General features: G+C 37.0%; 1 protein-coding gene across 1 annotated transcript; it reads right to left on the reverse strand.

Moving 5' to 3' along the window:
* Positions 1-3496: 3496 nt before the first annotated feature.
* Positions 3497-9784, reverse strand: LOC124306365 (very long-chain specific acyl-CoA dehydrogenase, mitochondrial). Its single transcript, XM_046766989.1, has 8 exons — positions 9443-9784; positions 8210-8420; positions 7899-8117; positions 7352-7783; positions 6896-7159; positions 5941-6297; positions 4608-4820; positions 3497-4065 (listed from the first exon to the last, which is right to left on the reverse strand). The coding sequence occupies exons 1-8, from the start codon at positions 9511-9513 to the stop codon at positions 3928-3930; spliced, it is 1905 nt and encodes a 634-aa protein (XP_046622945.1). The 5' UTR covers positions 9514-9784; the 3' UTR covers positions 3497-3927.
* Between the last annotated feature and the right edge of the window lie 1275 nt (positions 9785-11059).

An 11059-nucleotide genomic window follows, 5' to 3' on the forward strand; every position in this document is an offset into this window, starting at 1 on the left:
GGTCGTTTAAATCGAATCTGAGACCAAAAGTTTCTTGCCCAAAAAAAAAGTAAGGCTAACCCCTTTGTGTTTTTGGCGAAAATTTTCGCGATTTTGAAAAGTGCTGTAATCAATCAATTGTAGCGCTGATCGGGTGTAATTTTGCGAGAGAAATCGATTGGGCGCAGTCCCAATACGCTGCGATCAACGCATCAGAAGTTACAGCCAAAAAACCAGAACCTGAATTTTCGACATTTTTCAGCAGGTGCTTTTTCGCTCGCCATTTCTCTCCTGTTGGTCCTACGCTCTTTTCGCTGCGAGTTCTGAGTTCCTGAGGGTCCAATTGGTCAGATAAGGGTCGTTTAAACCGAATCTGAGACCAAAAGTTTTTTGCCCAAAAAAAAAGTAAGGCTAACCCCTTTGTGTTTTTGACGAAAATTTGCGCGATTTTGAAAAGTGCTGGAATAAATTAATTCTGGCACTATTCCGACGTAATTTTGCGACAAAAATCGATTGGGCGTAGCCCCAATACGCTGCGATCAACTCATCAAAAGTTACAGCCAAAAAACGATGACCCGTTTTTTCGACATTTTCCAGCAAGTGCATTTTCCCTCGTAATTTCTTTCCCGTTGATCCCACGCCACTTTCGCTGCGTTATCTGAGTTCCTGGGGGTCCAATTAGTCAGGAGAGGGTCGTACAAATCGAATCTGTGACCAGAAATTTTCGGTCGAAAAATGAAGAAAAAGTAAGGCTAACCCCTTTGCATTTTTGGCGAAAATTTGCGCGATTTTGAAAAGTGCTGAAATAAATTAATTGTGGCACTATTCCGACGTAATTTTGCGACGGAAATCGATTGGGCGCAGTCCCAATACGCTGCGATCAACGCATCAGAAGTTACAGCCAAAAAACGATAACCTGTGTTCTGGACATTTTTCAGCAAGTGCATTTTCCTTCGTTATTTCTCTCCTGTTGATCCCACGCGACTTTCGCTGCGTTATCTGAGTTCTTGGGGGTCCAATCAGTCAGGAGAGGGTCGTACAAATCGAATCTGAGACCAGAAATTTTCGGTCGAAAAATGAAGAAAAAGTAAGGCTAACCCCTTTCCATTTTTGGCGAAAATTCTCCCGATTTTGAAAAGTGCTGGAACAAATCCTATCATGCACAATTCCGGCGTAATTTTGCGAGAGGAATCGATTAAGCGCAGTCTCAATATGCTGCGAGCAACGAATAAAAAGTTACAGCCGAAAAACGAAGAATTTTCATCGCCATCTCTCTGCTGTTTGTCCTACGCTTTTTTTGCTGCGTTTTCTGAGTTCCTGGAGGTCCAATTAGTCAGGAAATGGTTATACAAATTATATTTGAGATCAAACAATTTCCCACTCCAAAAATGAAGAAAAAAGTTAGGCTAATCATCTTTCATTCAGCCAACATCTAAATTTACCACATCAATTATTATACGGCTTGTCCGTCTTATTTGACTTCCTATCGGAAGCAAGAATCGAAAATGTAAACATTCCGCATCTACATACATCCCTACATATATAGTGCTTGAAGAGAAGAATTCATATTTACACATATATCACGGCAGAATAAAACAAAATTCGAACGGTGCTGAGAGAAATTAATGACAACAGAGACAGGGCGGCTAGGTAGTCTAGTGGAGTAAGGCTCTGGCTAAGCATCTTTAGACGCCAGGTTCGATTCCTGGCTCCGTCGTTAAATTTTTGGAATCACCAATTGTCCGAATTTATATCTACATCTAAATTTACCCCTCGCCCTGAAACCATATTGAACTCTTGCCTCCTATATTCTATGAACAATTCCTCTTCGGCATTTTCTCAACGTACTCTCCAGATCATTCACAATGAATCGATTATATCGCCAATCATTCAACTCCTCAATACCAGTTCCTCTCGTTTCCCATTCACCTTCGTACGGACGTGTAGTCGTCGGATTGCAAACCCAAAATAGGCCGTAATACCATCACGACTGGGTGTGGTTTTTTTTAAATTTCCTTCATAGATGCATCTACTTCAGATTTAAGGGGTTAGGTGGGTTTCAAAAGCTCAAAATAGGTACATTTTTATGAATTTTTTTTTATTTAATCAACAGAATATTTCATTCCATCAATTTAACACATAAAAGATACATATTTTATCAGTAGTTGGTGAAATTTTCATTGAAAAATATTGAAAATTAAGGCGTGGACACGTCGTCTGCTATGATCCCTCAAAAAAAAGTTCTCTCGGCGTAGTCAGGATAACTCATGACAGATTCATCTGAAATGCAAAAACCAAAAATTTTCTGTTAGTAGATGTTTAAAACTCGTGCTTGGACGAAGGAAAAAAAAAAACAAAAATTACATCTTTGGCGGCGTTGAAAACAAAAAACCTTTATTTTGAGTAAAATTTGCACCCTTCATGGCCTTGAAAAATCACTTGGAGCAGAAAAAAAAAAAATTCCTGCGTTCAAGCACGAGATAATGTTATTTTGAAGAAGTGTGCAAAATTTGAAAGAGATCGGTTCATAAGTTTTCGAGAAATCGTGACTACCGATTTCAAAAATGTAGTTTCGAGAAAAACGCGATTGAAGATTTCCAGAATAGTAGCCAATAATCGTACTTACACCGTATAATGATGCAAACTCACGTTTTTTCCACGTGCCATTACCTGACACGGTAACATCTGTCGTACCTTCAACATCATTTTCATCACATGTTAATTTTTTTTCTTGATTTGCAGCAGACAACCTCCATATACCTGCGTCACGCTTGGTTATAGCCTGATGGGTGAAACATCCAAAGGCTATATCTCTTAGAATATGACTCGGATCGTTTTAAAATTTTAAAGGAATATTCTCAACATATTCAATTATAAGATGAGCAAAAAAAAAAAATTCGAATTTTTGAAATTTTGAAACCCACCTAACCCCTTATGTCACTACGTTGGTTCCCTTGACCGTTTGATTGGCGATTTAGTAAATAAGCGTGTTCCAAAAATTACCATTAAGCCGTACTCATACCTTAAGTGGTTATTTTGCATATATCAAAATCCTCGACTCGCCTTAGACGATATTTAATATTCGCTTCTTTCCTCAAAATTATGTCGTTATAAGGTCTGGATTACTTGGCTCTATTGTTTTTAAGAGATCGCACAAATTTAAAAAAAAAATATCACGAGGTTAGCCTTTCCAATCATTTGTTAATTATGTAACTGAATACTTTCAAAGCGAAAATGAATCGCCGATTGCCTTATCCTATTATTCATTTAGTTTACTGAGTTGTAAAGTAACCATTCGCCTTGAAACTCATATTTCATCATTTGCGAAGCGCCGACTCTCTCCAATTTGTGTTCATTCAGAACAAGTGATATTATCACGTCATTTGATCACACCATTTATCATTTTTACGATTCTTACAATAGATGGCATAAGAATAACCACAGCGATAACAATATCATATTATAATTGTAGAAAAAAATAAATGTTTATTATATATTACATATTATACGAGCTCCATTGGTTAAAAAACTTTTTATTTATTTATTTCTTATAAAGTCAGCATATTAAACTTATATATTTATACCTAACTTGCATTGAATGATGCTCCATATATATACATTTACACAGTTTACACACAGACGGCTGGATGAAGTGCCGTCTGAAAGGCACAAAGTAGGGCATAAACGATGCATTTTTACATTTTACCGTCATTGCTATCATGATTCTATTTTCAGTCCAGCGAAAACCCAGTCATTAATTAATTCGCGATCATTTGATAAAATTCAATGAACTTTCGAAGCAGGAATCGCCAGATACTTTTTAATTTGCCTACCTATATAAAATAAAATATACAATATTTTCTCAGTTCTCAGAGTTGGACGATCATCACTATTTCGTACGCTGAACACTGTCCGCAGTTCTTTCTCCGGTGCCGGTCTCTCACCAATTTACAAATTCAAGGGATTCGACTGCACGATTCCGCCTGACTCGCAAACGTTTCGTGAAATTTTACCGAACTTACTGAATATGTCCAAATGTTTTCCAGCGCTGGCGACTTTTAGATTGTACGCAACTCTGCCTGATGCCTAAAATCAGAAAACACGATATTTTTGTTAGGAAATCATAAAAGAACCAATTAACTCATTGTCAGATTTCAAGTAAGTCTAAATCGATTCGGAGTTCGACTCATTTCGAATCGAATCAGATTTCGAGTGATTCGGAATCGACTCGGTTGTCAAGTAAGACTCTTTTGACTTTTTCTTAATGCATATTTTTGAAAACGGTATCCTAGTTTGATTGTCAAGTATTTTTCGATTTTGAAAATTTTGATAATTACAAATTCTTCCCAGTTTTAAATTATCGAATAATGGCGTCACAATGCCGATTAGTGATGTAAGAGTGAAACTTAAAGGTCTGTAACTTTTGTATTTTACACAGTTCGATGAAAAGATAAAAAATTACAATAAAAGGTACATATTATCTAGCATCTGTGATAAGCTGGACAAAAAAAAAATTTTTTTGAACCACCTCATAGAGAATTTTGAATCGAATCAGATTTCGTGTTACTTCAAATCGAAATAAATACGATCGTGTAAAAAATGAGCATATAATCAAAAAAGTAAATTACCTCCGCACACCAAGCCTGAGCCATTAGTAATTCGTGTGCGGCGCTGGGCAAATTCTTGTTCAGACTCATTGTAGCCCTGCTTAGAACGACGGCCATCGCATAAGTGTCCATCGCAGCCTGAGCGTACCTGTTCAAAATGAACTGCTCGTTGACAATACCACGTTTGTATTTAACTAGAGCAGCCTCAATTGCTTGACCAAAAGACTGGATGCTCTGTGAACAAAAAGCATTTTCTAGTAGAATTTGCATCTTGGATACTGAGAGCTTGAAACTCATCATGTAAGCTCATAAGTAACAAGATTGAAGAAGAAAAAAAGAAAAATCGAATGGTCCAATATACAAAGACGAGTTTTTTCACTGGTAATCAGCACAGAAGAACTTGACGTTATAGAATAAAATTTACTGTTATCTGTTCGAGGGGAAATGAAGTGCGCTGATCAGATATTATAAAATGGGAATCAGAAGCATGCTAAACTTGTCATTTTCTATCGTGTTTTTGCATCCCATTTTACGATATTTGTCATCAAAACGTGGTCTATAAAATCATATAAGCCTTTTGAAAGTAATTCCTCCCATTTTCGTACACACACATATGTGGGGCACACGTACATGGCACATGTACGCGCAGGCACAGACTTAGCTCGCCAAGCTGTGATGGCGCTCTCTCTCGCTCTCACTGGCTCGCGTTATTCACACCGTAAAATCCTCAACTTTGGAATAAAATTAATTTGTAACGGTACGATGGAGCATAATACATTCACTGAGGGAAGTTTCTGTGATGATATCCTTTATAAAATACTCGTTTTTCATGAAGATTCTAAGACAAGTTTTCAAGAAATTCACCAAAACGTAGATCTGTAAGCTAGTCAGCGGAGACTCGAGATACGGAATAACGTGTTAAGAGTTGAAACTTTGACAGTTAATATTTCAAGACTGGTACAGTTAAGTTTACTCAAATTTTGACACCTCGTTTAAAATATTGTAATGAAAGTATGTTTTTTTTTTTTTAGAACGATTGTAAGAAAACGCATTTTGGGAAGAACTACCTTAAGCAGGGATCTCAACAGAATCCGGAATACTCTATGAGCGAACAAATTGTAAATCCGTTTTTAACCATGGTTGGTACTGTTTAAAAATGAAGTAATTAAAAAATAGAAACACTTTTTCAAACAGCAGCTAATGGAATACTGTTCTTAACTTCCTGCGACATATTTTTTTACTGTTCATGAACACATAAGTACAGCCCTGTTAAATATCTTGAAACAATATTGAAACGAAAACATGGTTTCTTTTTCTAAGTAAACAAAGTAAATTATACGAAATTAAACCCAACCTTTGCACAAAGAGCAGCACTTTCCAGCAATTCGGGATGCACAAGGTGTGAAAAGTTGGGCGAGGAGTTGAGTCCAACAGCTCTGGTAGCTCTTCTGGTCGCTTCTTCAACAAGAAGGCCCAAATTAGCTGTAGGATTCTGGAAGGCTCGTTGAAGCTCTTGTAAATGGCTTCCTGCATATTGAATTCCAGTGAGAGCGACAAACAGTCTGAGAATGTCGTTCGTCCCCTCAAATATACGGAAGATCCTCAAGTCGCGCATCACACGCTCCAGTCCTGTGCCCTTCATGTATCCCATTCCTCCCATAATTTGTATCGATTCGTCGCATACATTCCATGCTGATTCTGAAGCGAAGCACTGAGGGAACAAAAAATACGGTTTGTATCGTTCGGGCAACGAAGAACTCTGTGACGCTTCATTTTTCCGATGAATCAACAATTAGGAAAGGAAAAAGGAAAGTTTGAAAAACCTTTACAAGTATTACTTACGCAGTTAATACTAAATACGAATCAAAAAACATCTCTACTGTGCGATAAAAATGATTTTGAGCACATTTGAATACTGCAAGCTAATAGTAAGATATTGACAATTTGAGAGATCTTGCCACCAAAACATTAAAAATTATTAAGCTTTAGTGTTTTTCGCTAGTTAAGTTTAGTGTTTTTAGACTTATTTTGATTACCATAAAGTTCTTCAGATGTCCCCTGATGAAAAGTTTACAATTAATCGTCTTCAGAGTGGGTAAAAATGTATTTGTGCTAATACGGTACAGTTGTTTGTCAACAGTTACATTTTTACATGACACAAAATTTCTTAATTTTTCTTATACAATTTCTGGAGATCTGATAAGCCTTTCCTTTTCTCAAATTATTGATATCTTAGCTTATTATATTCGAATTTAATGAAATTTATTTCAATTATGTAGTAAAGACAATATTTCATATACAAGACTCACCTTTGAGATTGCAGCTTCCAAATGATAGTCCTGACTGCCGTTGTCCATGTTGCCTGAGATCATGTAAGCCATGGATTCGGTTACGTAATGAACCATCGACATGCGGGCAATCTTCTCTTGGATAGTACCGTAGCTGTCGATGCGCTGACCAAACTGCAGCCTTTGAGTCGCAAAATCCGTCGCTTTTTTGATGCATGAACGCATCGTGCCAGACAACGCAGCTGCCATTCCAAACCGACCGTTGTTCAAAATGTTCATTGCCACCTACAGAAGAAATTATATTTTATAACTTATATTATAATTAAGATATATCATCGAAAATGAGCAGAAAATTGAGAAAAAAACTAAAATATTGAACAAATTTAGCAAGAAACTGAGACCATGAATTAAAAAAGTAAACCTCAGAGTGATATCCAGCAAACGAAAGTTCATTGGTGTGTAAAGTTGTAAAATTACCTTGAACCCTTCTCCTTCCTGTCCAAGAATATTTTCGGCAGGAATCTTGACATCCTCGTAGTAAACCTCAGCAGTATTGCTGCACTTGATGCCCATTTTTCTTTCCGGTGGTCCGTTAGTGACACCGCCGAATGATCGTTCGACAATGAAGGCGGTGACTTTGTCCTTGGTCTTGCCGGTCGCAGGATCAGTGACAGGTACCTGAGCAAAAACGGTCATGATCTCAGCCAGACCTCCGTTGGATATCCAAATTTTACTGCCGTTGAGGACATAGTGACTTCCATCGGCTGACTTGACTGCTCGTGTCTTTATCGAACCTGCATCAGAGCCGGCAGTCGGCTCAGTCAGGCAGAAAGCGGCGTATTCACGACCCTCCGTTACTCTCGGAAGATACTTGGCTTTCTGTTCCGGGTTTCCGAACAACAGAATTCCCTGAAACAGAGAAAAAGATGTGAGAAGAATGCCCAGCTGGACTAAATAAAGCGTGAAAATATCAGCTTAACTTTTGTATCGGTTTCAAAAATCTACAAAACAAGACACAAATCACCTTGAAGCCGATACTCTGATGTGCTCCAAGTGTTATTCCAACTCCCAAGTCATTCGCCCCAACGATTTCGACACCAGCAGCATACTGAGTGTTTGTCAGACCCGCGCCACCATACTCTATGGGGACTTGAAGCCCGAATGCTCCGAGTTCCCACAGTGCTGCCGATGTTTTTTCGTTTATGGATGATTCGTCGTCGTTTCTAACGGGGTCGTTGACTTCCTGGAAAGATTATTGCAAAGAAATGAAGGCGGATGATTGAAACGACTGAGGAAAGGATAAAATCTGGAATGTGCATGGCTCTTTTCACCTACCTCAAAGAATTTTTGCATCGGATCCATGAGCATGACGATCGTTTCTCTCTGTTCCTCTGTTAGCGGTTCTGGATATGGAAAAACCTGATTGGGCTGAAGTTGCCCACGAAATATGTTCATGGTAAATGATTGAGATTCTTTGGCGGGCTTTTGCGCCGGCTTCTTCTCGTCTGCTTTCACTGTTTTTGGCGAAGCCTGAGTCGCCAGACATCTGAAAGTGACATTCTATCAGCTGGAGCATATACCATATCCATCTCTACGTATTAGAATAAAGATGAACTGACTGCGCCTTAGAATTCAAATTAAGGAAATTAAATTATAAAAAGAGAATCTGAATTATATAACAACAGCCTAATAACTAAATAACTTATGAAATGACTTTGCTAAAAAAAAGGAGACTCAAATCTCAGCAATCAATGAAATCGCTCTAAAAGAATGAGTAAACTGTAAGTAAGATGTTGTTTTGATCCCAACCGTGAGTATAAGTAAGAAAATTCATGCAGTATAAACAAGTAGAAACAACTGGAAATAAGGAATCAAAAGAAAATGTGAGTAGGCAATTGAAAATATATAAAAGTGAGGAAAGGTAAGGGAGATTGAAAGAAGTGAGCAAAACAAATGAATCAACGTAAATAAAAATAACTGCTAGCAATGTGAAAAACATAGAAGTAAGAAATGGAAGGTGAGAAAAGGTGAATAAAACAACTGAAAAGTGAGTAAGAAAATGCAGATTCACCGAGCGAATGTGAGAAAATCAAAGCCTTTGAAGAACTTTAACGATTTTCATAACTAATAATTGAGGAATTGCAATTGCGATGTTAAAAACGCGATTGTTATATTGTGGTTCCAATTTTATTTTGAAATCGAGCATCGAAAAAGCTGGATCAGAGCCAGTTAGTGTGAAGGCCGTCATCGAAGGGCAGATAACAAAAACATAAAAGCCGTATTGGGGATTTGGATATGTTCCACAATACTGTCATTCGTCACATTACTCATAATACTGCTCGTTTTCTCTGGATGCAATTGGAATGGAATTAGGTCGAATGCATAATGATAACGGAATATAACTGAAAGTTGTTGACACATAAAAATATAGTTATTATTGTTGTTATTGAATGTATTACGTACACACAAAACGAAAATAACCGAGCATCTGAGAGAATATAAAACACAGAATGTTTGAAATTCGGCATATTTATTATTATAACCTTATAAAAACCTTAAAAAACTAACCTTGAATTTATTTCGATGAATTTGTTGAGGCACTTCGGAGTTTGAGAAATGTATTTCGAAACACGTATCATGATTTTTGTTCAGTTATTTAATTTTTTGGTGTGAGAATTAGGAGAATTTGAGAAAAAAGACTAAAATATCTGTATAACTGTTTATTAAAAAAAAAAAAACACCAAAGTCCACTGTTAAATTATGAAAATTATGCTGTCGTATCGAGAATATATCAATCAATTTTTAGCAACGAGAAATAAAGGGGAACCGAGTCACGACCAGTGAACTTTAAACACTGGGATCAGTGGGTTGTCCTAGACTTGATAGTCTCGAGAGTCAGACACGAATTCAATTCACTTCGTTAATCCGTGCAGTCGTGCATATACAGATAACGTGTAATGTTGAAATGTGTAAAATTACCCTAGGTTGCTGCCAACCACTGCTGCCACGCGTCCAACACACATACACACAAAAATTCAGTCAACGCAATGTCATCACTTTGCCTTTGCCTGATTATCATTTCCGCCAATCTCAGCACTCGGTGAGAAACGACTGGCCAACCAAAGCGGATCATGAGTAAAGACCAGCCAATCAGGGCGCACGAGGAAAGTGGCTGACCAATAAGAGTACAGCAAGGCTAGAATACGATGCGCAATGAACGTCGGGATATTTCAAAATCCGACTATCCATCTGACAAATTTCGTAACTGCGGGAATATTGAAGACAGATCCCGCGAATAACGTAGATCGGTAACCGTGCAATTTCTTCGATTAGTTATAAATGAATGAAACTAGAGATTGTTTCACTGAAGCAATGAAATCTTGATTCACAATCAAGATATGATGAAATTTTCTGTCTAGCACGTGAACTTTCATCGTAACGTGTGGGATCGGACTTGGGACTTTGACCCGTCGAACGTATTTTTTGAAGTAACATAATATTACGATATATAGATACGAATATAATGAAAATTCCATTCACTAAAGCATAATGATAATAATTAACTGTCATTATCCACTGATACTATTACTATTATGAATTAGGACCGCAGAGAAATAATCTATCGCGATAAGTCTATGTACTTGATTTGATAGTTCGTATGTTTCAATTAACTAGCATTGGTGTATGCAGCTTAGGGTGGTCGTTAAAAATTAAAATCTTTGCGGCGCCCGAAAAAATCCTTCCTTCTGATGAGAAACTACGGGGAAAATTTTGCTTTTGCGATTTAAACAAAAATAACACGTGCCGACGGCCAATTGAAGTTAATTTTTCGATAAAATTATGGTTTTTTTTTTTAATTTGTCTCAGTAGTTAAGTTTGGGTAAAAATCATCAAAAACGGCTTGTAGAAAATTAAATTCTCTACAAAATTTTTTTTTTTATCACCATATTTAGAGCTAAAAATTCTGTTTTTCCTAAAATATGAACAATTTTCTAACTTCTATTCGCAATCCCCAAGTTGGGATTGATAAATTAATCCATAGAAAATGATATTGTACTTTTTCGTTCTTTAAATAAATAAATAATATCAAATATAACTTGGTAATCATTAACTAAATCTATTTAAATCAATAATTGCGAATAGAAGTTAGAAAATTGTTCATATTTTAGGAAAAACAGAATTTTT

The sequence above is a fragment of the Neodiprion virginianus genome, chromosome 5 (genome assembly GCF_021901495.1).
Source record: "Neodiprion virginianus isolate iyNeoVirg1 chromosome 5, iyNeoVirg1.1, whole genome shotgun sequence".
Classification (NCBI taxonomy): Eukaryota; Metazoa; Arthropoda; class Insecta; order Hymenoptera; family Diprionidae; genus Neodiprion; species Neodiprion virginianus.

Coding starts and splice junctions, on each gene's coding strand:
- LOC124306365 (XM_046766989.1), bottom strand. CDS start 9,513: ATGATACGTGTTTCGAAATACATTTCTCAAACTCCGAAGTGCCTCAAC. Junction 8,421..9,442: donor TTCATCGAAATAAATTCAAG/GTTAGTTTTTTA, acceptor TGTCACTTTCAG/ATGTCTGGCGACTCAGGCTT. Junction 4,821..5,940: donor GTGCTGCTCTTTGTGCAAAG/GTTGGGTTTAAT, acceptor TTTTGTTCACAG/AGCATCCAGTCTTTTGGTCA.